At 45.9% G+C, this 27,165-nt stretch overlaps 2 protein-coding genes and 2 long non-coding RNA genes across 14 annotated transcripts in view; 2 read left to right on the top strand and 2 right to left on the bottom strand.

Moving 5' to 3' along the window:
• Nucleotides 1-4,539: 4,539 nt before the first annotated feature.
• On the bottom strand, nt 4,540-12,719 carry LOC308483794 (uncharacterized protein). 7 transcript variants are annotated; one of them, XM_081018030.1, is made up of 6 exons: nt 9,187-12,719; nt 8,823-8,889; nt 7,888-8,003; nt 6,796-6,938; nt 6,528-6,642; nt 4,540-5,655 (listed from the first exon to the last, which is right to left on the bottom strand). In XM_081018030.1, the coding sequence occupies exons 3-6, from the start codon at nt 7,984-7,986 to the stop codon at nt 5,533-5,535; spliced, it is 480 nt and encodes a 159-aa protein (XP_080874156.1). In that variant the 5' UTR covers nt 7,987-8,003; nt 8,823-8,889; nt 9,187-12,719; the 3' UTR covers nt 4,540-5,532. The 7 variants fall into 7 exon arrangements, 4 of the variants coding, with proteins under 4 accessions (XP_080874156.1, XP_080874157.1, XP_080874155.1 ...); XR_013989779.1 differs by having other exon boundaries at nt 4,540-4,799; nt 4,933-5,048; nt 7,888-12,719; XR_013989780.1 differs by having other exon boundaries at nt 4,540-6,642; nt 6,796-8,003; nt 9,187-9,315; nt 10,806-12,719.
• Nucleotides 12,720-12,782: 63 nt separating this feature from the next.
• LOC308483814 lies at nt 12,783-17,030 on the top strand. Its single transcript, XR_013989805.1, has 2 exons — nt 12,783-14,174; nt 16,418-17,030. It is a non-coding gene; the product is annotated as an uncharacterized lncRNA (long non-coding RNA).
• A 1,513-nt stretch (nt 17,031-18,543) lies between these two features.
• On the bottom strand, nt 18,544-19,861 carry LOC308483811. Its single transcript, XR_013989802.1, has 2 exons — nt 19,308-19,861; nt 18,544-19,201 (listed from the first exon to the last, which is right to left on the bottom strand). It is a non-coding gene; the product is annotated as an uncharacterized lncRNA (long non-coding RNA).
• Nucleotides 19,862-19,988: 127 nt separating this feature from the next.
• Nucleotides 19,989-27,165, top strand: part of UBR4 (ubiquitin protein ligase E3 component n-recognin 4) — a 145,675-nt gene continuing 138,498 nt past the window's right edge. For all 5 annotated transcript variants that reach the window (XM_081017897.1, XM_081017895.1, XM_081017896.1 and 2 more), the window contains exon 1: nt 19,989-20,240. In XM_081017897.1, the coding sequence (XP_080874023.1) occupies nt 20,080-20,240 (161 nt within the window). In that variant the 5' untranslated portion in view covers nt 19,989-20,079. The remainder of the gene's footprint in view (nt 20,241-27,165) is intronic.

The raw sequence follows: 27,165 nt of genomic DNA, 5'->3' as shown, positions 1-27,165 counted from the left end.
TAAAAAGAAAAATACACAATGCAAAATACAAAAAGAAAAAAGAAAAAACAGTTAAAAACAATTCCCTCTTTTCATCACTACTTTTACATTTACTTGTTTCCCCGACCTCCTCATACCTCCCTCTTTTGTATTCCAATTCAGTTTGTTTGTCCAGCAATTCCTTTCCCTCCTTTTTAATCCCAATCCTTAATCTTAATATAATATAACATTAAATTTTTACCTATTAAAAACCAATTTTTCCATTCTTTTAACCTTTTTAATCCTAATCCTTAATCTTGATATATTTATAACTTTAAAGCCTGTACAGCTAGAAGCCACTTAATTTCAATCCAACATCACTCTAAAAAAAAGTTTCAACTCTCTTCAAAACAAAATGGGACTGAAAATGTTTAAAGATAATAATGATTGTACATAGCATTTTGTCTGAGAAGGGGCTTGTGGGACAAAAGCACCCAAAATGCAAAGTAAACCCCCCTGAGATCTTTTGATGAACAATGGGAAGGGGAAGGTGAGAAAATAAAAGAAGAGAAGAGAAAATAAAGAAAAGAAAAGAAATGGTTAATGCTCACAAGGGCTATAGCATTGTAAGTTTGAATTCTGTGATGTCATAAACCTTTGCCAGAGGCAGTTATGTCAGTTGAGGCAGTTATTAACAGTAAGCCTTGAGTGCAGTCAGGGAAAAGGCAGGGAAGGGAAGGAGGGAGGGAGAAGAAAAAATCAAAATAAGTAAGTGGGGTTATGTATATAGCATGGCAAATTGGTGGTCGTCTGGATGTCCAACATGCCCCCCACCCCCCACTGAGGAGACATGAGGAGTTTCCCTCAAAACCTCAGTCAACCTTGAGGTGAACTGTCAGTTCCCCTCAAAAACATTTGGGGTGATATGTCTGGTGGGGAATTCTAGCAATTTGCCAGTGTTGTTTCAGTGGGGAAGATATCGAAGATTTTTCTCCTCAGAACACACTTTTCTCCTGAGAGCAGGCCGGGGTTTGAGCAGGCAGGAGGGCAGAGACATGGGAGTGTTCTTCCATCTGAGGAGTTTCCTGCTCTTTTCCCCACAGAAGGCGCTTGAATGCAAAGTTCAAATTATTTTCTCTAGATAACTGCCTCTCAAGGTCTGAAGGATCAGAGATGCATTTCCAACAGGGATAACAGACAGCGTCTTCATCAAACAAATAAATACAAATTCCCTCAGGAGTTCTGTCATGTGGATTCAAAGGAGTTTTTATTTTGAGGGTTGTTTTTTTCCTGAGAGAAGGCCTTGCTTATATTCATTTTGTGGAAGCTCTTCCAAGGACATTTGGCTTTCCTAATGAGCCACAGTATGAAATTAAATTCACAACAGATTTACCTCATGAGTCCATCAAAGGGTGCGAAGAGTTTGCCCAGAGTTGGTTCTCAAACAACCCCACCTTAACCCAGACCGCTTGAAAATTACTAAGGGTCTTGTGGAAGACCACTTAATGGTTTTCTTCTTCTGCCTGTTGTTTAGCACATGTGCCAGAAGCTGCGTACGAAATTCAAATTTTAATACATTTTGAAAAGCAATAGGAATATTTGTATTAAAAATACAATTAAAGATATAGCATTGTAAGTTTGAATTCCGTGATGTCATACACCTTTGCCAGAGGCAATTATGTCAGTTGAGGCAGTTATTAACAGTAAGCCTTGAGTGCAGTCAGGGAAGAATTAAAAAAGCATAAATACTGTTGGAAGATTCGGGACAGATAAAAGAAAGTCCTTTTTCATGCAGCACATTGTTAAACCATGAAACTCACTCCCACAGGAGGCAGAAGTAGCTATCAACTTAGATGGCTTTAAAAGATCAGACAAATCTGAGGAGGAGAGGGCTACTACTTGCAAGTAGTCGTGATGGCTATGCTCTGCCCTCCACTGTTGGAGGCAGCAATGCTTCCAAATAACATTTACCAGAAACCATAGGAGTTGCTCTTCTCTTTCTTGAATTGTTCTTTCAAGGTGTATAAAATACATCTCTGTAGAGCAAATAATTGCATTGTATATCTGTGGTTTTACTGAACAATTTTATTTTAGAAAAAAAGAAGAAGAAGCTGGCTCTTATTTTCTATTCTTCTCTCCTCCCTCTCAGTTGTATCACTGGCTGATTACCAGATCTTGTGCAGCCTGTCTTCCGGGACTGCTGCTGAAGAAGAGAGATTTAGGTGTGTAAACGCATATTGGGAAACGGGCACTTTTGCCATGGACTAAGCACTTGCCATGGCGTAAACACTCCTCTCCTGACAAGTGTGGGGAACATTAATGTAAGACACTTTGGTTGCCCACTAAATTAGCACTGCTGTTGGTGGATAAATAGAAAAATAAGGCTTTTAATAACAAACAAATGCAACAAAACAACAAATGCAACATCAACATTTATTAGCACTGTGTAAGGATGGTCATGAGGGCTGCAGCGCTCCACTTGTTCTATCCTGTTTTCCTATCAATAGCCCTAGAGTTCTTGAATAGTGTTCCTGTCTGCACTTAAAGGTGTTTTGTTACTAACCAGTATTTTAGAGATACTTGTAGTAACATCTCTTTATTTGACGGTGGTTATTAACAGAAGTGTGTTTTTTATATATTTTCCTTTCACTCATGTCTTTTGGGAAGCCTGAAAGTGAATGCTGTTTCCTGCCCCCCCCCCCATGTACCTACTGGCAAATGAAGTGTATCCCTAGTGGGTGGGGGTACACTCGTAGGTACTATGGCTCCGGACACTCTCCCCCTCTCTCATGAAGAGAAAGAAACTCTTTAATGATGAGATGCGATATTTTCCTTGCCCCCGCAAGGCACTTTTCCTATGGAGGTTTAGACAGGTTCTCTTTTTTAAACTAGTATAGCCTCTGTGCATGTATGGAGTGCATGATTTAGCAAATCTATTATACCACTTAAAGTGTTGCACCTCTTGGCTAAGTTACCATTTGAAGAAAGGAAGGGAAGGGTAAAGGGCAGATTTAAAAAACAGGGTTAGATTTAAATAAAAAACAGAAATTCAAGTTTTCACCAAAGTCAGTAATACAAGTTTGGTCAAATTAAATTTCTGCTAAAGCCTCAGCACTAAGGGATCATGTTTCCTGCATTAAACAGACATATCTGCAACCCTGGCAAATAAAATTGAGAGCTACATGCCTCCTTTATCTACAGGAGATTGGGGTACAGGTCTCTATAAAAATGTTTCAAAAATGTGGGTTATTACTTTTTTGTTTGTCCCCCCTCTGGTCATTAGTGGAACAAACAGCTGTGAAATAGCCAGTCTGGGTTCATAAATTCCAAATATGTTCCTAGTCATTTCAGCCATGAGCAGACTAAATTCTCTGCCCCCCTTATGTACAGGAAAATGGCCAAAGCCCATCCATCCTAATTATGAATTTGTATGTGCTTAAATAACTTTTGCTGGACTTTAGCATATTTGAAGTTTGATTTTAAAATGGCAGATAAATGGTGAAAACCCCATTCACTCCAAAACCTGCAGACACACTCCCTTCCATACAGCCATATATTTGATAGGAGTTCTTTGTCCTTGCCACAGCAGTGGCAGACTCCACCAAGCGGCTCTGATGAAGTTGCTTGGCCATCAGATGGAGTAGTTGTTCTTGGTTGGCCGATGCCAAAACCTCCTTCCATATTAACTCGCAGCTGTTGTGAATGGAAAAACAAGAGCAAAGGTCAGATCCATTGGCTCAGGGATGGCCAATTATTGCACTGAGGGGACCATTTGGTTCTCTGGGCAGTTTGGGGGGAGGGCAGCAGGGTGGTTTGCCTCCGAACCTGACTCATCCAAAGGTGGTCAGGCTCCATAAGGAACTGCATGCCACAGACAAAGAAAATGGCTTGGTCTTCCCTGGTCTCCTGCACTCCAGAAGGATCCCCGTGTGATCTGGATCAGGCCCTTTGTGCTACTGCATATCTGCAGATGGCAAAAAGACCGTGTGGCGATCACACAGGGCCCCCGGACGTTTCACGGTCTATTGACCCTGTGCCACCACTGCAACTGCTTTCTTCGCTGCCACCACCCCGCTTCTCACGGGGACACACGGAGTCCAGACAGTTGTTAACATTAACAAATAATCAAGTTTATTTTTAAATGCAGGAACAAGCGTATGGTTACAATTTATTTTTCTCTTGTCAGTTTCCTAATCTTAGTTCCTAACAACTCCAAACTGTTTAATCCAACTATCTATCTGCCTCAACCTAACAATTCCTCTCACTCTCTCACAATACAACTCGACCAACCCACTGCCTATTCCACCCTCTTTCTTCTCCAACACCCAAGCCTCCACTCCCAACTGACAAACTTAATAATGGCTATGGTACCACTGCAAGAACCTCCCCCAAACCTCTGACTGTTGCCATGAGGCAGCAAATCAGCTGGGGAAAAAGAGATTTGGAGAATGGCTCCTGACACTGTGGGGAGTGGGGTTCTCCAGCTACCTGGCCCCCACACTCGAGGAGAGAGTTACTTTCTGAGCAAGCCCTACAGATTCCCAACATCTCTCTTAGGCCGGTAGAAGCTTGAGTGGAACTGGAAGAGGTACTCTGCCACTTTCTCTGGGTGATTGCAAACTAAATGGAGAAAGTGCAGATGTCTACTTTTCTGCCCTCCATTGTAGGGCCCTGGGTGATCTTGTAGAAGGCCTCTAGCAGCACCTCAACCTGTCAGAGAAGGAGAGGGTTACTGAGACGGTACAAGAAGCGGGGCTGCCATCCTAGGCAGCATGTGGGTTCAGGCTTCCTGCTGCTTTTTTTTGGGTTCCAATGACCGAACTTGGGAACTTGGGGAACTCCTGTGGAATAGAAATATGCAGATCCATCTATGCAATTAGCATAAATTAGCTTGATTAGGCACACTCTCCCTCTCCTCCTCTCTCATGTACATACGGTTGAGAGATGGCTGTGCCTTGTGTTAGACCAACTTACCCTGGTAAGAGAATAGTAGGTATTGATGCACAATGCCGGACTGGTCCTCCAGTGCAACTGAGGACACAGAGCTCTTATGAGAAGTGCTTGGCCCCACATTGTTCATTCCAGTGTCTCTGCAAAGGAAAGCCAAAGAGTGAGTTAGGGTCTCACTCACAGTACCCAACGCTGGGATGCCCTTGAGAGCAGCTCCTCACTAGCCCATGCCCCAACAAGGCTCTGAATCCTGCAGTCCAACTGAAGCTGGTCAACCCCCTCCTAGATGGTCCTGAGCCTGCTGGCTTTTGGTACCACTAACTAGATCCTCCTTGGAGCTAGAGGAATCCCAGAATGCAGCCAATTCCTGCCGAAATAAGGCTTGCAATCTGCACCTATCAGCTGATCCATGCCAAGGGCAAAGCCCGCTAGGATCAGCTGTACTATGGCTCAACTCCGTTCTCTAGATTGCTAATGCGCTCAGACGCCTGATTGTGTCCAGGGCACCTTGCAGGGTGGGCCTAGAAAGGGCAGCCTGAAGGCTTTGACATACCTGCATGGCTGCAATGCTTCCCTTCTGTAGCTCACATATTCCTGAATATTCTGTAGGAGGTCGGAAAGATCTCATAGTGTCTTTCTTCGGACTAGCTTCCGGAGAGCGATCAACAGCTGTGGGAAGTGCTGGCACACAGCTGCCTTGTATTCCTCCATCCTGAGGATGGCGTGCAACAGGCTGGTCAAATTTTGCTGGAAGAGAGAGAGGTACAAGTCACTTTCCCTGCATTACTTTACCCTGAACTGGATTGTTCCCTCATGTTTTATGGGGCATCTCAGCATGTCATCATGAACAGAATAGCATGGACTGTATATCTGTTCTTATAACCCCCCACTGCATCATGGAGGGGGGGCATCCTAGCCCCTTTAGGAAGAAGCCATAGCTCAGTGGTAGAGCACTTGCCATGCCACTGAAAGAAACAATTATTCCTTTATTCTCCTCTCTGATCATCTCTCTTACAACACCGCAGAAGGCCCCAGGTTCAGTCCCTGGCAGGCTCTGCAAAGCGCTGCCTGAAATCCTGGAGAGTCACTGCCAGTTTGTCCTGACAATACTGAAGGAGATGGACCAAGTGTCTGACTCAGTATAAGGCAATTTCCTGTGGCCCAATAATCGGGCAGAAGAAATATTAAACCCTTCCCCTCACCCACACAAAAAGGTCCCGACTCTGGATGTAAATAACCCATCACCAACATTTGGGGTTGGGGAAAGGGGGACTGACCCCATGGCCATGGAGAAGTCTGGGAGCAGAGTTGCAGTTCTCCCTCAAGTAAATAGCAGAGCAGCTTTGACTGGGTGTTGCTTAGACATCTGGAAGAAGCCCCTTCCTTCACACATCTCTTTATTCCTTCCTTCCATCCCTTTATCATGGGGTAATAGATTCAGGTGTGTTTTGTTTCTGGCTTTTTCCTAAACAAAGCTGGCCTTTTTCAAGATGTACTTTGCGTATATGTGTGTGTGGAATTCTGTGGCAACATCATCTTTTGGGGCTTTTCTTTTCTCTGCTCCTACTGAACTGCAGAATACAGAAAGCCCTAAATATTACGAGGTTCTTTGTCCTTACCACAGCAGTGGAAGACTCCACCAAGGGCCCCAGATGCAGTTGCTCAGCCATCAGATGGAGTAGTTGTTGTTGGTCAGCCGATGCCAAAACCTCCTTCCATATTCTCTGGCAGTCTCTGTGAATGCAAAAACAAGAGCAATGGTCAGATTCAAGTCTTCTGCTTGCTGCCATGCAACAGAAAGAGGAAATGGCAGCAAGGGCTTTCTGAGTAAGCCCTGCAGATTCCTAACCTTTCCCTTAGCCCAGTAGAACCTGGAGGGCTCCATACCCGAAGGGAAACTGGAGGAGATATTCAACCACTTTCGCCAGGTGGTGGTGCGACAAGATAGAGAAAGCGAAGACGGCCATGTTTCTGCCCTCCACTGTAGGCCCCTGGGTGATCTTGTAGAAGGCCTCCAGCAGCACCTCAACCTGTCAGAGAAGGAGAGGGTTACTGAGACAGTACAAGAAGTAGGGCTGCCATCCTACCCCGTGGGGTGTTCAGTCTTCCTGCTTCTATTTTTGGGGTTCCAATGACAGGACCTGGGAACTTGGGGAACTCCCTCTCCCCCTCTCTCATGCACACACGTGGGTTGAGAGATGGCTGTACCTTGTGCGAGACCAACTTACACTGGCAAGAGGGCAGCAATTATTGATGGGACAATTCTGGAACTGGTCCTCCAGTGGAATTGAGGAGACAGGGAGCTCTTAAGAGGAGTGCTCAGCCTCACATCGCTCGTTCCAGCTCGTTCTATGGTACCACTGCAAGAACCTCCCCCAAACCTCTGTCTGTTGCCATGAGGAAGTACATTAGCTGGGGAGGAAGAGATTTGGAGAATGGTTCCTGACACTGTGGGGAGTGGGGTTCTCCAGCTACCTGGCCCCCACACTCAGGGAGAGAGTTACTTTCTGAGCAAGCCCTACAGATTCCCAACATCTCTCTTAGGCCGGTAGAAGCTTGAGTGCCCCACACCCGATACGGAACTGGAAGAGGTACTCTGCCACTTTCTCTGGGCGATGGAAAACTAAATGGAGAAAGTGCAGGTGTCTACTTTTCTGCCCTCCATTGTAGGGCCCTGGGTGATCTTGTAGAAGGCCTCCAGCAACACCTCAACCTGTCAGAGAAGGAGAGGGTTACTGAGACGGTACAAGAAGCGGGGCTGCCATCCTAGGCAGCGTGTGGGGTGTTCAGCCTTCCTGCTGCTTCTTTTTGGGTTCCAATGACCGAACTTAGGAACTTGGGGAACTCCTGTGGAATATAAATACGCAGATCCATCTATGCAATTAGCATAAATTAGCTTATTAGGCACACTCTCCCTCTCCTTCTCTCTCATGTACACACGGTTGAGAGATGGCTGTGCCTTGTGTTAGACCAACTTACCCTGGTAAGAGAGTAGTAGGTATTGATGCACAATGCCGGACTGGTCCTCCAGTGCAACTGAGGACACAGAGCTCTTATGAGAAGTGCTTGGCCCCACATTGTTCATTCCAGTGTCTCTGCAAAGGAAAGCCAAAGAGTGAGTTAGGGTCTCACTCACAGTACCCAACGCTGGGATGCCCTTGAGAGCAGCTCCTCACTAGCCTCTGTCCCAACAAGGAACTCAATCCTGCAGTCCAGCTGAAGCTGGTCAACCCCCTCCTAGGTGGTCCTGAGCCGGCTGGCTTTTGGTACCACTGGCTAGAGCCTCCTTGGAGCTAGAGGAATCCCAGAATGCATCCAGTACTTCCTCTTTGCCATCTTTTCGCCAGCTATACACCCGTAGTTTCTTTAACATCAGTGTTCATCAAGGCAAGGCTAATTTAATCTCTCCTACAGTTATACCTCCTTATCTCCAGTGCTTTGCCGCTGAACTGCTTGATAAATTCCTGTAGCAAGTGGGAAATGTCCAACGGGTTGAAGCTGCTCTCAACAGCAAGGTCACTGGTCAGAAAACTTGTGGCCTCCAAGAGCTGCTCCGCAGGAAGGACCTCAGCAGCACTTTTGCACAGCTCTATTCTCTAGATTGCTAATGCACTCAGATGCCTTATTGTCCCTAAGTGTTTTAATTATTTTAAGAATTTCATGGCGTACTGCTTATTTACAGTATTCATGGCCCATTGAATAGTAGAACTGAAACAGGGCTGCTTGTGTCAGAAAGGAAATGGCTGCCTTCTCAATCCCCCACTTGTGGTCCCTCAATTCCCTGGAAGTCCCCAGCAGCTTCCATTGCCTCCCGTCCTTCAAAGAACCCAAGCAACAGCACCATAGAAATGAACCGGGGGGCATCTGAAAGTGATTGATAATTGGGGGGGGGGGGGGAATTAGCACAGCATTACCTTGGAGTAAGATCCTCCCTCCTTCCAGGCTGAATTCAGAGATTTCATCTTCATTGAAATCAATTCCCTGTCCATGAGAATAGAGAGAAAAGAAACAGGAACGTCAGAATGTGGAGTCCCAGAATGCAACCAAGGCCCCCTGGGTACTGTGCATGTAAAGCAGTCTCACACCACTTTAAAGAGTCCTGGCTTCCCCCCCATGGACCATGGGAAATGTCCTTTGTTAAGGGTTCTGGGAGTTGTTAGGAGACCCCTCTCTCCCTCAAAGAGCTGCAATTCCTAGAGTGTGTAGCAGTCCATGGGTATGTTTTAGTGGGAAGAAGTTTAGGGAGTCTTGCAGGCAAGACATTCCTTCCAGTCTTACCTTCTTTGCGCTGCAGGATGGGCAGCAGATGGCAGAGGGTCTCTGCTGCCCACTGTGTGGATCCAACATGTACAGGCAAGAAACAGCCACCAGTTGACCAAGGGGGGATGCAGGAAGCACTACAGAAGTCTGAGAAGAGACCCAGAGAAGTTACTGCCAAGAGAAGCAACCCATTATTGATGGCAGTGCTTTGGCCCGCCAGGCATTCTCAGAATATAATTATAATATGTATATCCCTCTTTCCCCCCGACTGGATTCCAGGCAACTTACAGATAAAAAAGAAGCACAAAAAATAGAAAAAACAATAATCAAAAAACAATTAAACATGGATAGAATTAAAAGTATAACTCCCAGTACGTTTCCGAGCACAATTAAAAGTGTTGGTGCTGACCTTTAAAGCTCTAAACAGCCTCGGTCCTGTATACCTGAAGGAGCGTCTCCACCCCCCATCGTTCAGCCCGGACACTGAGATCCAGCGCTGAGGGCCTTCTGGCGGTTCCCTCATTGCGAGAAGTAAGGTTACAGGGAACCAGGCAGAGGGCCTTCTCGGTAGTGGCGCCTGCCTTGTGGAATGTCCTCCCAGCAGATGTCAAGGCAATAAACAACTATTTTACTTTTAAAAGACAACTGAAGGCAGCCCTCTTTAGGGAAGTTTTTAATGTCTGATGCTGTATTGTTTTTAATATTCAGTTGGAAGCCACCTAGAGTGGCTGGGGAAACCCAGCCAGATGGGCGGGGTATAAATAATATATTATTATTATTATTATTATTATTATTATTATTATTATATTATATTATATAATCTCACTTTATCCTACATATAATTACAATGGAGGAGACCAGCCCTTTCATTCAAAGCAGTCAATTCCCCAAAGTCGGTTGGAATAAGAGAGTCTTCTCCTGCCAGTGGAAGGAGCCAATCTCACTTCTCTAGCGAGGGAGTTCCAAAGTCAGCCACTGAGAAGGTCCTCTCATTCAGCCCCACCAAGTGTGCCTGGGAGGGAGGCAGGACCAAGAGAAAGGCCACCCCCAAAAGGTTTGGACCCAGGCAGGTTCGTAGGAGAGAATGCGGTCTTTCAGATAGCTTGCGCCTGAGCTGTGTAGACTGCGGCCTAAAAGAACCCTCTGGACTCAGTCCAAAGGCTCATCTGGGCCATCCTTCTGTTCTCACAGTGGCCAACCAGATGCCTAGGAGTAGCCTGCAAGCAGAACCCGGGTGCAACAGGCCTCTTCCCAATTGCAAACTCCTGAGTGCAGCCAATTCCTGCTCTTGAGAGCAGCTCCTCACTCGCCTCTGTCCCGATAAGCATCTGAATCCTGCAGTCCAGCTGAAGCTGGTCAACTCTCCTCTAGGTGGTCCTAGACAGGCTGGCTTTTGGTACCGCTAGCTAGAGCCTCCTTGGAGCTAGAGGAATCCCAGAATGCATCCAATTCCTGCCCAAAGAAGGCTTGCAATCTGCACCAATCGGCTGATCCATGCCAAGGGCAAAGCCCACTAGGATCAGCTGTACTATGGTCCAACTCTGTTCTCTAGATTGCTAATGGCTCAGGTGCCTGATTGTGTCCTGGGCACCTTGCAGGGTAGGCCTAGAAGGGGCAGCCTGAAGGCTTTGACATACCTGCATGGCTGCAATGCTTCTCTTCAGTAACTCACATATTCCTGAATATTCTGTAGGAGGTTGAAAAGATCTTGTAGTGCCTTTCTTTGGACTAGCTTCTTCTAGCTCTTCATTCCGGTCCTTGCTGAAGCCTTTGGGAGCAACATCAGCTGCATCCATAGAAGGTGTGGTTGGGATGTTGAGAGGAGAGAGGAAGAGCACTTTTGTAAAAAGGTTTTGTATAAGAAACAGCTTCTGTTTGAGCGGACACTTATACATGTTTAGTGGACCTTTGGAAAAATCAAAAGCTTCTGGAACATAGTATATGACGGGCTTAAAAAAATGTTTAAGTATAACTTTATGAAAAATACAGACGCTTTTCTACTAGGGATAATGGACACAGGTATAGCAAGAGAAGATCTGAAAATATTCCTCTATGCCACAGGAGCGGCAAGGATCCTAATTGCTAAAAACTGGAAAAAAGAAACTGTGCCAGCAAAAAAAGGAATGGCAAGACAAACTGTTAGAGTATATTGAATTGGCTAGATTAACAGAGGCAATTCGAGATCACATGGGGAAAATGCATGCGGAAAATGCAGAGAATACTTCACAAAACAGTGCCCTAAAATACATACCTGGACTTGTTTCAATTAATGTCTGCAGGAGACTTTGTGGATATTTAAGTTATAATTAGAAAAATCTTAATAATTACTCATAAAGGAAACAGCTTATTAGAAGTAAACAAGGAGGCCAGATACAGGATAAAGGAAGTCTTTTATTTGGTTGTTTGTATTGTTGTATGTTATGCTTATTGTATGTTATGTTCACGTTTAATAAAGGTGGATTTCTGTGGGGGGAGGGGGGGTATGTTACATTGTAAATAAAATTTCCAGTAAAAAATTATATAAAAAAAGAAACAGCTTCTGTTTGAAGTGTCACCAGGCCTAATTGTTTTTATTATTTTAAGAATTTCATAACATAACTGCTTATTTACAGTATTCATGGCCCACTGAATATCAGGCACGTCCAACTCCCAAGAGACTGTGATCTACTCACATTGTAAAAATGCTGGCTGTGTTCTACCGATTGTTATTGACAGGCAAAGTTGTTTGGGCGGGGGGAGAGATCTACCTGTTGGACATGCCTGGAATAGTAGAACTGAAACAGGGCTGCTTGTGTCAGAAAGGAAATGGCTGCCTTCTCAAACCCCCAGTTGTAGTCCCTCAATTCCCTGGAAGTCCCAAGCAACTTCCATTGCCTCCTATCCTAAGAAGGAACACCATAGAAATGGACTGGGGGGCTTCTGAAATCAATTGATGCTGGGGAAGGAGATTGGCACAGCATTACCTTAGAGTAAGATCCTCCCTTCTTCCAGGTTGATTTCAGAGATTTCGTCTTCGTTGAAATTAATTCCCTGTCCATGAGAAGAGAGAGAAAAGAAACAGGAACATCAGAATGTGAGGAATAGATCAGGCCCCCAGGCAGAGATGTCACATTTTTGACAATTTCTAAAGATGCTAATATTTACACTGGGAGGCGCATGGGATGGAGAACCTTTTCGCAAAATGGGGACAAGGAAGCATCTCAAAGCAAATTTCTGTTTGTGTGTTGATCTGGGAAGCGCAGATAACGTATGTTTGCATTAAATGGAAACGGCATTCCTTCTTCTCTTCTAAAAACTTGCCCAAAGGTCAACACTTTCTTTGACCTTTGATAGCTCATTGCCAAACCTGCTGGTACCTGAAGTATATGCAGGTTCTAGCAAGACCCAAGGCAGTGATTCAGCTTAAAGGTTTAATTGCAGCCCCGGTTTTGAATAAACATTCACAAACTCTTTATTGTAATATATAGATAAATAATTTGAGGATCTCTACAATTTTATAACATGCAGATAGAAAGATGTGTTGAGAAACCAGAGAAAGGAGTTGAGGGAAGTCCGGGGGTGGGGTGGGAGGTTGGGTTTTCTGTTTAGAGGGGGGAGGAGGGAGGGGGAAAATAATGTGGATGATGTATTTTTGTTAAAATTATTGTGTTGAAATTTCCAATAAAAAACAAACAAAAAAACCCCCACAAAGGTTTTATTGTGGCCCCAGGAACAGACTGGGGGAAAGGGTCTAATTTCTAAACTCTTTAGACAGTCCCTGGCGACACCCGCCTAATGTAAGGTTACCAGACGTTTCTGGGGACAGTCCCCGGATTTATAGATCAGTCCCCATACAAAATCCATTGAAATGGAAAAGAGTTCCTGGACTCACTGAAAAAAATCTGGTAACCACCTAATGCATGACTGGTTGCTTTGCACCAGGCAGTGAATCACAATGCAGGTTTGAGGTTCCTGGCCTGTCTTGTGATGCGGACTCAAGCTCAGAGCAGGAGACACTAAGGAACGTACATAACAGGACCAGTATGCTATGTTCTAGAGCGAAGTCCACAGGAAATGCCAACATTCACTTACTGCCAGGAGTTTCCCAGATGCCATATTCTATACCGATGAAGCAAGGGTCACTACAGCAAACCTCTGCAAGGCTCTACACGCTGAGGATGCCAGAACCTCCACTCAAACGGCCACACACTTCGTTGCTGGGCAACAACCCTTGGTGACATGGAATGCACGGCCACCGTGCCAAGATTCTAGGAGAGACAGTGTGTCATGGTAGACTTGGACCGGGGAAAGCAGGGTTAAAAGCCCCACTCAGCCAGGAGACTCCCTGGATGACCTTGGGGTAGTCACTCACTTTCAGCCTAACTGGCCTCACCAGATTCTTGTGAGGAGAAGACAGGGAGGAGAAATATGGACCTTACCTTGAGAGAAAGGCAGGATATACATGTCATAAACCACCAGTTGTGAAAAGCTGACCCATACCAGCTGCACAGTATTTCTTCCACAGGATTTTGTACTTGATGGTTCCCTATGCTAGACTGAGAATATCCCTTCCAACTTGCCTGCATTTAGACACAGCCACAAGATTGAGAGTGAAGTCAATTTGGGTTTAAGCAAGACCCAAGGCTTAATGGCTTTACTGAGGCCTCAGAAACAGACTGGGGAAACAGGGAAAGGGTCTGATTTATATAAACCTCAGCCATCCCCTGGCAACACCCACCTAGCGCATGACTGGCTGCATTGTGATGTGGACTCAAGCTCAGAGGAGACAGAAAGCACCTGCTGAAGTCCCTGCAGGCAGCATTGAATACAACCCTGTGTTTTCAGCAGGGGCTGTTAAGTGCTGAAGGGACAAGAAGCTGAGTTTTTCTATTGTCCCCACCTCCCACAGGCAAGAAGACCCTTTTCAGTCCTGCTTCCCAGTGTGAACAGGATGGAAGACGTTGGCAAAGATCTTTCTCTTTATTATTTACATTGGCTAAGCAGTCCCAATAGCCTGGTTCCTGCAGGTAAGATGTATTTTGAGAGAACTGACGGAGCATCTTCTATTCTTCACATGGGGAAGTGGCGTGGGACAGTGAAAAAGGGCTGTTGTGAGCATCCCCATCTCTGGGTGGCAGGAGACTCCAGGGGTATCTCTGCTTACCCAGGGTTCTGTTTCCTTGGAATGAAGACAACATGTCTTTTGGCAAGCCTGAAAGTGAATGCTGTTTCCTGTTCTGCCCCCCCCCCTGGCAAATAAGGTGTATCCACAAAAATTCTGGGCAATGCACGCCATATTTATTTTGGAGTGTTACTTGTTTAATAACTTTTTTATTAACCATTGAGAAAAGAAGCAGGAAGACTCAACCTGGGATGGCAGAACCCCTTCAGACAGTCCTGTTCCTTGTACAGTCTAAGTAACGGTAATAAACGAAAATCTGCCCTTATTCCCTTATGGGGGACACAAGAGCCCTTATAGAGTCCTTTGCAGGTTCTCCATTGGTAGGAGAAAATAACAGAGGCCAACCAGAGAATATTGAGAAGCAGAGCAGCTAGTAAGCCTGATCTTTATTGAACTGTTGCAACTGGATGCCACCTTCACATGCAGGAGGCGGGGGACCCCGTACCAAGGAGTGCCTGCCCTTATATAGACATTTGCCCGCCCTGGAGTCCAAGACCACACCCAGAAACATCATACATACATCACAGAAAGGGCAGGCTACAACAGAAATCTGAGTGCGTTGTTTACCTCCTGTCTGGCAGGTTACCTTTTAATGCTTACTTGATTGGATATCCTAGGGAGCCTGGCCAGTCTTTTGTAATGATAAATACCGTATTTTTCACTCTATAACACACACCTGACCATAACACGCACGTAGTTTTTAGAGGAGGAAAACAAGAAAAAAAATATTCTAAATGAAACAGTGGATGTATGATTTTTGTGGTTCATGCTGTGGCCACAGACATGTGATCTGACAGTGAGTTTGGTGTAGCCCAATGCAAAAATCCTGAGGATCCATGTGGATCCATGCTTTGTAACCACGTTTTTGCACCACTGTGGCCCCAGGCAACAGTGGGTGCGTGATTTTTTTTGGTGCAAGATGTAGCCATGGACATGCTATGTGATCTGATGGTGAATTTGGGGTGACCCAGTGCAAAAATCCTGAGGATCCATGTGGATCCGTGCTTTGTAACCACGTTTTAAGTGGGGAGGGAAGGAAAAGCACTCAAGGGACAAGGAGCACGCGTGGGGTGTGTGGAGAAGGATGCTGCTAATAATGCAGGAGAGGGGTTTAAGGGAAGAAGGAGCACGCGTGGGGTGTGTGGAGAAGGATGCTGCTAATAATGCAGGAGAGGGGTTTAAGGGGAGAAGGAGCACGCGTGGGGTGTGTGGAGAAGGATGCTGCTAATAATGCAGGAGAGGGGTTTAAGGGGAGAAGGAGCACGCGTGGGGTGGGTGGAGAAGGATGCTGCTAATAACGAAGAAGAAGGGGTATAAGGGGAGAAGGCTCCTCTCCTCTCCCGCTTTGCTCCTTTAAAGCAAGCAGGCTCTGCTTTTCTCCCTCCTCCCCGCTCATCCCCGGCTTAGTGAGCAGAAAAACTTTGCTGCTATTTAGCGAGCTGAGTGGGGAGGAGAGAGGGACAGAGAGCCTGCTTGCTTTAAAGGAACCAACCGGACAGGAGCCGCTTACACTGGTGTAAGCGGCTCCTCTCCTTTCCTGCTTTGCTCCTTTAAAGAAGCAGGCTCTCTGTCCCTCTCTCCTCCCCACTCAGCGGCTCTTCTCCCGCTTTGCTGTTTCAAAGCGAGCCACGGAGGAGGGAAGGAAGGGGAACCATGGATCCTCTGCTCACGACTGCAGCAGATCCCCCCCGCCACCCATAGGCATTCCCTCCATAACATGCACAGACATTTCCCCTTACTTTCTAGGAGGAAAAAAGTGAGTGTTATGGTGCAAAAAATACGGTACTTAGTTCCTGAGCCAGGTCACAGGCTCACCCTATTCATACACAGACATACCCTTAAGACAGGATTTGTGAATGAAAAGACAATGGGGAGGCTTTTCCATTTTCCTTGACCTTGCAGAGAAATCATTTGGTCAGTTTGGGAGTCAAAATGGTTTCAGGGCTGTTTTCCTGTGTTGCTTCAGACATGTGGTTTATATATTTATGTACGTGTTTGCTTGGTACATTTATGAACACTATATATGTGTGTGTGTATATATATATGACCTTAAATTTTTTATTTCATAACCCTCTCCTTCTCTGACAGGTTGAGATGCTGCTGGAGGCCTTCTACAAGATCACCCAGGGCCCTACAGTAGAGGGCAGAAAAGTGGCCATCTGCCCTTTCTCCACTTTACCATCGCCTGGAGAAAGTGGTTGAGTACCTCCTCCAATTTCCTATTGAGTATGGGGCACTCAAACTTCTACTGGACTAAGAGATGTTGGGAATCTGTGGGGTACACAAAGGAAGGGATGTAGAGGAGGACAGAGGAAGAACACGTTTAACAAAGCCCAAGGCTTGAGATGTCTGCAGGCAAGTCATGTCTTGTTGGGGCCAAACTGACCTTCTTTGCCCATAGCTGTACTTGGACAGAGCTGCAGCAAATGATCCAGCTGTCCTTCATCCCTGGCTGATGGAGCAGGAGAGAGCAGGCTTTACTTCAGCCCTGCAGTCCCAGAGCAAGTGCTGACTGAAGCCCCTTTTTCTATTGGCAGGGATGGAGATAAACAAGCACAATTATTATTGTTGTTGTTGTTGTTATTAATTTATTATTTGTACCCTGCCCATCTGGCTGAGTTTCCCCAGCCACTCTGGGCAGCTTTCAACAAAGATCAAAAATACATTAAAATGTCACACAATAAAAACTTCCCTGAACAGGGCTGCCTTCAGATGTCTTCTAAATGTCAGGTTAGCTTGTTTATCTCTTTGACATCTGGTGGGAGGGCGTTCCACAGGGCAGCCACCACCACCGAGAAGGCCCTCTGCCTGGTTCCCTGTAGCTTTGCTTCTCACAGCGAGGGAACCGCCAGAAGGCCCTCGGTGCTGGACCTCAGCGTCTGGGCAGAACAATGGGGGTGGAGACGCTCCTTCAGGTATACTGGGCCGAGGCCGTTTAGGGCCTTAAAGGTCAGCACCAACACTTTGAATTGTGCTAGGAAACGCACTGGGAGCCAGTGTAGGTCTTTCAAGACCGGTGTTATGTGGTCTCGGCGGCCGCCCCCAGTCACCAGTCTAGCTGCCGCATTCTGGATTAATTGTAGTTTCCAGGTCACCTTCAAAGGTAGCCCCACGTAGAGCGTATTGCAGTAGTCCAAGCAGGAGATAACTAGAACATGCACCACTCTGGCAAGACAGTCTGCGGGAAGGTAGGGTCTCAGCCTGCGTACCAGATGGAGCTGGTAGACAGCTGCCCTGAATACAGAATTGACCTGCACCTCCATGGACAGCTGTGAGTCCAAAATGAATCCCAGGCTGCGCACCTGGTCCTTCAGGGGCACAGTTGCCCCACTGAGGACCAGTGAGTCCTCCACACCAGCCTGCCCCGTTCCCCAAGAACAGTACTTCTGTCTTGGCAGGATTCAACCTCACTCCATTAGCCATCCATTCTCCAACTGCCTCCAGGCACTCCCACAGGACATTCACCGCCTTCACTTGTTCTGATTTGAAAGAGAGGTAGAGTTGGGTATCATCTGCATACTGATGAACACCCAGCCCAAACCCCCTGATTCTCTCCCAGCGGCTTCATGTAGATGTTAAAAAGCATGGGGGGGGGGAGCATGGAACCCTGAAGCACCCCACAATAGAGGGCCCAGGGGTCTGAACACTCATCCCCCACCACCATTGCACAATCTTATTATCTATTTCATGTATGAATCGCTTCCTATGAAGACTCTTGTAGGCATTACACAGTACAATAAAAAGAACGTTCTGAAATACAGGTCAGTTTCTGAGGTGCTCGTAAGGAGTTCCTTGTTTTGAAGCTCTTAAGGCGCCATGCTTCCTCAGCAAAGGTGTAAACCTCAGGGGGTCTGTGGGGCTCCAATTTCCTGGGGTGGGGACTTATCTGGGCTCCACGGGCCGCAGACACTGCCAGGCAAATGGACAGGCTCACCTGATGGGCTTGGTTGCAACACCGTTTTAGTAAGGGTTCCAATTTGTGTGAGAGCGTTTTGAAAATTTATAGCCTTCCTCAAAGGGGCTATTGCCCCCACAAAGTGCCTTCATCCTGAAACACCACCTACTTTTTTTGGAGCGACAAGACTGTAAGGCTGTGAGGATGTATGACACTAATATAAATACCATCTTGAACATCTTTTACAGGGACAATAATCATCTTATCATAGTTGTGGGGGGCAGCGTCACCATGAAAAACAACAAGCAGGAGTCTGTGGGACTTTAAATGACTGTTTTTATTAGGGTGGAAGCTTCTGTGGGCCAAAGGCTACTTCCTGACATATCCTGAGGTCTGTAAGGACAACACTTAGGAAGAGCAGCTGACGGTCATACCACTCCGTACCTCTGTGAGGGAAAAGGGTCTGCCAATAACTTTCAGCACCCTTAACAAAGGTTAATAATCCTGTACACAGGATTATTTGAGGGAACTCCATTACAATGAGGTATTCAATGTATAGTGCAGATAAGACTTCTGCTGTGTAATTCATGGGTTACCTCTAGGGCTGGGTGATATATCTATATATCATCCAAAACTGAAGTCCATTTTGTGATACCGGTTTCATAATTTTTGACCTTGCATTATAGCAGGAATCATTGTGTGTGTGTGTGTTTATGTACTATGCAAAAATCACAATGTGGAAAAAACCATGAAGCCAGCCAATTCCTCTGCACAGCTCCATCCTTATTTCAAACCGTGATATATCAGTATATTGGAATGTTGTCTTGCCTGCAGGAGGTCCCAGATTCAATCCTTGGCTGCTCTGCCGAGGGTTGGGCAAGATCCCTGCCCGAAATCCTGGCCAGCCAGTTAGTGTAGGCAATACTGAAGGAGATGGACCAAAATTCTGGCTCATAGAATCACACCTTGATGCAACGCTGAATAAATAAAGGATATGTATTCAATAATTATTAAAATTAATATGTAATAAGCACAACCATATTTGCAAGTAAGCAAAGTATTCTATCAGATACTGATCCTTACTCCATGATTCTAGTTTATAATGCTATCCATGTCTCTTCAAAAATCATTTCCATTAAGTTCAAATGGTAAGCATGGGAGCCTTTGTCGAGAGCCTTTTCAGAGTCACATCTTAGGCTTCAAAGGCTGCAAACTTATGCATAATCTGCCAGGAATAAGCTGCACTGCACTCAGCGGGGTTTTACTTGGGGGACAAAAATAGGAACGTGCTGTCAAGTCACTAGTCCCTACGTAAAGCGGGCTTGTACTTAGCGCATGCGCACAACGCCATCGAGAGCGAAACTCGCTGACTCACGTTTCTGCGCATGCGTCCTTCCCAGGCGCTAGAAAAGCAAAGAGCTAAGAGAAAGCATGTGAATGACCGCGCCTCCAGTCACTACCGGTATTCGTTCGGTTAACTTGGAAACCATGCTGTGTTAGATTTGCTCCTCATAAATAGGAGGAGGGATTTGAAGCAGCTCTAGAGGCTCGGCAATCTCTATAAACAACCCTCACATACTTTGCCTCGCCTGTCAGAAAGCAGAGAACTTCCGCTTTGCAATGCGAGTGGGACCTTCTAGCCACTCAGCTTCGAAAAGAACGGAAGTTTATTCGAAACACTCCGCAACGCCTATCTCTAAGGCGAAGCTGCGTCTCTAAGCGGGGATTGGTGGCCGCCGCCACCGCCCCGTCGTCACTTCCGTCCTGGCCCGGAAGCGGTCTCCTGGCCTCTTCTTTCCTCGCCTCAGCAACTCAAACGCTTCTGGAACCTGAGCTGAGGAGAGTCGTCGTCAAGATGGCGGCGTCGGGGGGAGGCGGTAGCGCCGGTTCTTCCCCGACGGCAACGGCGGAGCGGGAACCCGGCTGGGAGGTGGCGGTGCGGCCGCTCCTCTCCGCCTCCTACTCGGCCTTCGAGATGCGGGAGTTGCCGCAGCTGTTGGCCTCCGTCATTGAGAGGTAGGCGGGGCGTGGGGCGTGGGCGGGGCTTCGGTCGGTGGTGGGCGTGGTCCGGCCAACATCTGTCCCCGCCTCTTTGGCGCTGAGCGGGAGTCATGGCACGTGGAGAGTGACTTGCAATTGTTGCTGCTATAAAATGGGGTTGAAATTTACAGGTCCGGCAACTGACATTTCCATTTCGAGTTATGTCATTGATATTGATGGACCCAGGTTGGTTGCTCACGTGCATTGAGCTCAGTGGATCAACTCTGAGCAGGCCTGACACTTGACGATTTGATCCTTTTGGGGGGGGGGAGATATTTATTCTATTGGTTTTTTTTTATAGAGTAAATATCTCCCCCCCCCCCCAAGGATTTATTATATTATTACTTTTTATGAGGGACGCGGGTGGCGCTGTGGGTTAAACCACAGAGCCTAGGACTTGCCGATCAAAAGGTTGGCGGTTCGAATCCCCGCAATCGGGTGAGCTCCCGTTGCTCGGTCCCTGCTCCTGCCAACCTAGCAGTTCGAAAGCACGTCAAAGTGCAAGTAGATAAATAGGTACTGCTCCGGCGGGAAGGTAAATGGCGTTTCCGTGCACTGCTCTGGTTCGCCAGAAGCAGCATGGTCATGCTGGCCACATGACCCGTAAGCTGTACGCCGGCTCCCTCGGCCAATAAAGCGAGATGAGCGCCACAACCCCAGAGTTGGCCACGACTGGACCTAATGGTCAGCGGTCCCTTTACCTTTACTTTTTTATGTACTGTCCTTCAAGAGACAACAGGATAGCTTACCATATAATACCCAAAATGCATGAAGTAATAATAATAAAATAGGGGGGAAAGAAAAAAGGCATATGCTAGCATAGAATAAATGCTGATTTACTAGCATATATTATACCTGCATTTTTCATTATTGGGTGAGGGAAGAGTCAGCAGGGTGTAGTTGTTAGTGAGTATCTGACTGGGGAGCTGGGAGAGGCAAATCCAGATTATTATTATTATAGCTCATTACCTGCTCTTCACTCTAAGGTCCCATGGGGGGTTAAAACAATTTAATATTAAAACGTATTTAATTCCCCCACTTATACACATGAAGCTTTCAGTGGTTAGCTTCGGCCAGCACCTGTCTTCACTACCGCACAGGATTGTTGTGTGGCTGAAATGGAGATGGGAGACTGAAGAAAGAAACATAGGATTCACAACTAAGTTCCTCACAGGACAGTTGGCATATACCGTATTTTGTGCTCTATAAGACTCACTTTTTCCCTCCTAAAAAGTAAGGGGAAATGTGTGTGCGTCTTATGGAGTGAATGCAGGCTGCGCAGCTATCCCAGAAGCCAGAACAGCAAGAGGGATCGCTGCTTTCGCTGCACAGCGATCCCTCTTGTTGTTCTGGCTTCTGAGATTCAGAATATTTTTTTTCTTGTTTTCCTCCTCCAAAAACTAGGTGTGTCCTATGGTCTGGTGCATCTTATAGAGCAAAAAATACGGTAATTATAAGATATAAGTAAATTTATAATCTATTATTTTGTGGTGCTTGGGGGCTAATTAAATTATGGGAAGCCGATTCCCATCAGCCCCAGCAGTGGTGGTCAAACAATGTGTGAGTTGTAGTCCAACAGCAGCTTTGATGGCTACCTCTCTAGTAAATAATTGTGTTAATACTTTGCTTTATTGTAGGTATTTTAATGGAGGCCTTTAGTTCTGTAATTCCCATGGTGGTTTTACAAGAAAGCTTGTTATCAGAAAGGTAGCTGTCTTTGTGTTTTGTAGCACCAATTCAGGATTGCCCTTCGTGCCTCATGGGCATGGGCGTAGGTGGGGGGGGGCAGAGAGGGGCTGTTGCCCCCCCTAAATCAATAAAAATCAATACAAAAACATACCTAACTGAGGTTCAGCCCATCCCCCAACAAAGGGCCTGCCCCCCCAACCAAAATCCTGGCTACGCCCATGCTCAGAGGGGTTGTGGTACCTGAAGTTTTTACGCTATAATGATCAACCTTAAAGTGCCTAAGGGGTATTTTTGTTGTTACTTATGATTGCTTCCAACTCAGTTTTATTCCTGTTAGACCCAATGAAGTTACTGGACCGAAGTTAGTCATGTCCATTAATTTCAGTGCGTTCACCCTGAGGAGGACTAACATTAGATATAACCCTAAGTTGAATATTAAATGTACATTAAAAATTGTCTGCCTCCAAAGCACTTCCTAGATTAAAAATGCAGAAACGCAACAGTAGTAAAAAAATAACGTACAATTTGCGTTATTAAAGCAGCTTCAAGAGAGGAACATGAAACTGCTTGGTCAATTTCAGAAGAACAGCAAGACGTTAAAATTTTAAAATTCAGTGCTTTAGGGTTTTGGGGTTTTTTTGTTTAAGTCTTGGTTGCTTTCCTAAAATACGAGAGAGAATGGGGACCACTTGAACCTCTGTCCAGGGGGAAGGGGGGGGGATTCAATAATCTGGGCGCTGCTGTTGGATTAGCCTTGTTGTAGTTAAATTTACTGTTTGTTTTTAATGTTGATGCATGGGACATAAAATACGATACACTAACAAAAACAGCAGGACCATAACACAACAGTGCATATCAGTTGGTCAAAGAAGTGTAAGGAGCCACGTCCAGAGGGTCACACCCTAGACATGTTGGCATTTGTCTGTTTTGAGAGAGAATGGAGTGTGCCTTTGCGGGTGAAGTCAAGCCGCTAGAGAATCACAGCACCCACTGTGGCTGCAGAGACCGATAACTCATAACTGCTGCCTCCCATCGTTATTTCTGCTCTGTTAGCAGCACTGAAATGACCTCTCCGGGGCACAGACCTAGGCAATGTATGGAGGTCCAGGGCTGCCCAGATGACAAGATCCCCCCCTCTCGGCTTCACTGACGTGGTCCAAAGGAAAACGCAGCAGTACATTTGGCACTAGCTTAGCTGCAGGAGCCTTGCTATTATTGAGAGGGTGCTTTCCAGTCATGAACAGTTAATCAACAACTGCAGAACAGATGGGGACGATAATAATCTTAATAGGAAGTTCTTTCACTTTTAATGAGCAGTACATCATAGCTCAGTTGGTAGAGCATGAGACTCTTAATCTCAGGGTTATGGGTTCTAGCCCCATATTGGGTGAAAGATTCCTGCACTGCAGGGGGTTGGACTAGAATGTCCTCGTGGTTCCTTCCGATTCTTCAGTTCTGTGGTTCAGTGATAATACTGATCCTTCCTGGGATCTAGTGAGATTTAGGGTAGCTGTCACTGTCTTTTCCTGGTAAAGCTGCCATGCAGAAATTCAACCGATACAGCCTTCCCTCCAGCTGGGAGGTTTAGGGAGGTTTTAAAATGTCACAGCTGTTGATGTTTTGTCTTGTGCAACTGTCAGAAGCATCCCAGCTTCATCAGAATAAAGGTGTCACCTCTGTTTTGATTCGCACAATAGTTCTGAAATAATATTACATTTATGTGAGTGCTACAAAACCCTCTAAAACTATCACTGACCACAGTCTTTCCCTTTTATGTATTTCCTACCATGTTTGTTCTTACAAAGCAGCTTTCAGTTGTGCTGCTTTTGTGTCTGCTGTATGGGTGTCATTTTGTTGTGGTTTTGTTTTGCCACTTAAACTGGTTTCTTCCACAATTGCTCGTGACTGCATTAATAGCCTTCTCTTTATGTCAGAGTGGGAAACCTTGGATTCTAAGACCAAATGCAGCAGCAACCTGCAAGTCCTCTCTCTGGTCTTCAGGACTCCCCCAGGCCTCTCTCCTTTTTTGATGATTTTGCCTGGTTGGAATGTGTCCTTGAATTGTGATAATAATGCTTTGTCTTTGCCTGGCTGGAGAGAAGTGTCTCTCTTGGTGTAGAAACCTCTGGTATTTGCATGGCTGGAATGCAGTACAGTATACTGCACAAAATTAAGAGTTGCATCCATTGCTTTGCATACTTTGAGCTTTGGTCCTGCCCACCACTGGCATGTAGTCCCTAGAAGGTTCCTAAAAATGAACTTCTACCACTGCTTAAGTAAAGGATTTTCTAGATCAGCTAATTGATAAAAACAGAAGTGCTTCAATACAATGGATGTAGCATAAACCACATTAGAACAGTAGCAGGAACAAGCTGAGCATCCCCCACCCCGGCAGAAAACAAACTGTTCTGAAATGCCCTTCATCTTTCCTTGCATCAGGTTGTTTTTGTGCCTCTGTTGTGCAACTGTCTGCTTTGAACCCTCTGTTTTGCAGAATTGCACAAACTTCATCCAGCTCTGTGTGTGCATTAGGGTGTGTTCATGCTTTCAAAGTTCTGGGGAACTGCTGTGGGACATTAACAAAGCAAACAGCGTGAAGCTCATTGAAGCAGCAGAGAGGGGGGAAACATGTAAGTGCAAAAGGGTGCTTTGACTCTTTTGGCTGTTTCTCTTTGAGGCTCAACTCCTGAGTTGTTTTGTTGTCCCATCGCCTGGATTCTTCAGAACTTCCCAAAACGATTTGAAAAGCTGATGGAATCAGTCTGATGGAGCATTCAGAAACTTCCTGTTACAGTTGTAAGAGCTTTTTTGGCCAGTTTTTGTAAGTGTGTGTCAGGTCCATATTATATGTTGGGACCCTCCTACTCAGTAATGGGTATCTGCTTTGGTTGGCCTGATGGGTGAACTCCATCCATTCTTCTCAGTCACTCTGTGGTTTTTGTTACCATTGGCCATGGTATGTTCCTGAACTTGCTCTGTGAGATTGGTATTGGGGGCACTGTGTTACAGTAGTCCAGGCCCCGCCTATGGGACTGTGTGTAGAAAGTAGCAATAATATTAATAATAATAATTCAAACCTGGGTCTCCCATGTCCTAGTCCAACATTCTAACCACTATACCACACTGGCATTGGAAAAGATTTTTTTTTGGCCCCCTGGCAGTTATGCTGTGGGAAGTAGTAATCTATTGCCAAAGCTGTTTAACATCTACATGAAGCTGTTGGGAGCTTTATACATAGGGCTGCCTCTGAAGACGGTTCAGAAACTTCAGCTAGTGCAGAACTGCTCACTGAGACAAGATGGTTTGCACATATTACACCGATCCTAGCCCAGTTGCACTGGCTACCAGTTAGTTCTAAGCCCAATTCAAAGTGCTGGTTTTGACCTATGGTGCCTTAAATAGCTTAGGACCTCAGTATCTCAAGGACTGCCTCTCTCCATATGAACCTACCTGGATCTCTGAGCCCAATTCAAAGTGTTGGTGTTGACCTTTAAAGCCCTAAACGGCCTCGGCCCAGTATACCTGAAGGAGCGTATCCACCCCCATTGTTCAGCCTGGACACTGAGATCCAGCTCCAAGGGCCTTCTGGCAGTTCCCTCACTGTGAGAAGCCAAGTTACAGGGAACCAGGCAGAGGGCCTTCTCCATAGTGGTGCCCGCCCGGTGGAACACCCTCCCATCATATGTCAAAGAGAGAAACAACTATCTGATGTTTAGAAGACATCCGAAGGCAGCCGTTGTTTAGGGAAATTTTTAATGGCTGATGTTTTAATGTATTTTTAATCTTTGTTGGAAGCTGTCCAGAGTGGCTGAAGAAGCCCAGCCAGATGGGTGGAGTATAAATTATTATTATTATTATTATTATTATTATTATTATTATTATTTTCTGAGGCCCTTCTTTATGTGCCACCTCCTGGAAAAGTGAGCAGTGTTTCCCAAACTTGGGTCTCCAGCTGTTTTTGGACAACAATTCGCATCATCCCTAGCTAGCAGGATGAGTGGTCAGGGATGATGGGAATTGTTATCCAAACACAGCTGGAGATCCAAGCTTAGGGAACACATGTCTGGAGGGTGGCCACACAAGAGCAGCCTTTTCTGTAGTGGCTCCCTGTTTGCGGGATGCTCTCCCCAGGGAGGCTCGCCTGGCTAGATGGATCAGTGAGTCTAGCTCAGTCTAAGCAGCTTCCTCTTCTACTAAGTCAGACCATTGGTCCCTTTAACTCAGTATTGTCTACGTTGACTAGCCGTGGATCTCCAGGGTTTCAGGCCCAGGGTCTTTTTCTAGCCCTTCCTGAAGACACCAGGGATTAAACCTGGGACTTTATGCAGGCAAGGCAGGTGCTCCAACACTGAGCTGTGGTCTCTTCTCATAAAATGTTTTCTTTCCGAGGTTTAAGTCCTCATAGGGTGAGTCCAGGGACATAGAAAGATGGCTTATACAGAGACAGGCCTAGCTCAGTACTCTCTACACTGACTAGCAGTGACTCCTGGGTTTCAGATGGAAGTCTCTCCCAGTCTTGCCTGGAGTAGCTACAGTCCTGCCCCAGAGGCAGCTTTCTGTGGGGAGAGGTAATAGTTTGGTGGTAAATTGAAAGCTTTACAATATCTGCAGGAAGTCCAGTGTTCAATCTCCAGCTTTAAAATTATTTTAATTGCATTGTTTTAACCCAGAGCTTTCCAAACTGTGTGTCGTGACAGGTTAGTGTGTTGGCTGCAGTGTGTAGGTGTGTCGTGTGAACACTCCACATGCTCCTCCCTGGGCTGGAAAGGGATTACAGTAGTTTAACCTCCAGTTTGCTAGTAAAACTGAATTACTGTGTCGCGAAATGATGCAGAACTGAATTACTGTGTTGCAAAAATGATGCATGTCTAAATTTGTGCATCACCAACATGAGACGTTTGGAAAGCTCTGTTTTAACCTTTCGATGGGCTCTTTTGCAGGGAAGGGTGGGATAGAAATGTAATAAATAGTTCCAAAAAAGGATCAAGGCTAGCAGGGCTGGGGTGTGTGTGGCGGGGAAACACTCCTCTCTCTCTCAGACTGGAGAGCTGATGCCAGCCAGAGCTGGCAGCACTGAGTTAGACGCTCAATTTTTTCAGAAAGCACGTTCTTGCTGATATTTTAAAGAATATTGGGTTGGATTCAGGATAAGTAGATTTGCTAGTAGTTCCACTGTTGAGGGCAGTAATGTTTCTGAATCTTTTTCTTTCGC

The sequence above is a fragment of the Podarcis pityusensis genome (genome assembly GCF_964106645.2).
Source record: "Podarcis pityusensis genome assembly, chromosome: 8".
In the NCBI taxonomy this organism is placed as follows: Eukaryota; Metazoa; Chordata; class Lepidosauria; order Squamata; family Lacertidae; genus Podarcis; species Podarcis pityusensis.
This window is presented reverse-complemented; position numbering and strand designations above follow the sequence as displayed.

Coding starts and splice junctions, on each gene's coding strand:
- LOC308483794 (XM_081018029.1), bottom strand. CDS start 7,986: ATGTGGGGCCAAGCACTTCTCATAAGAGCTCTGTGTCCTCAGTTGCAC. Junction 6,643..6,795: donor CTCCTCCAGTTTCCCTTCGG/GTATGGAGCCCT, acceptor TTGCATTCACAG/AGACTGCCAGAGAATATGGA. Junction 5,656..6,527: donor TGGAGTCTTCCACTGCTGTG/GTAAGGACAAAG, acceptor TCTCTCTTCCAG/CAAAATTTGACCAGCCTGTT.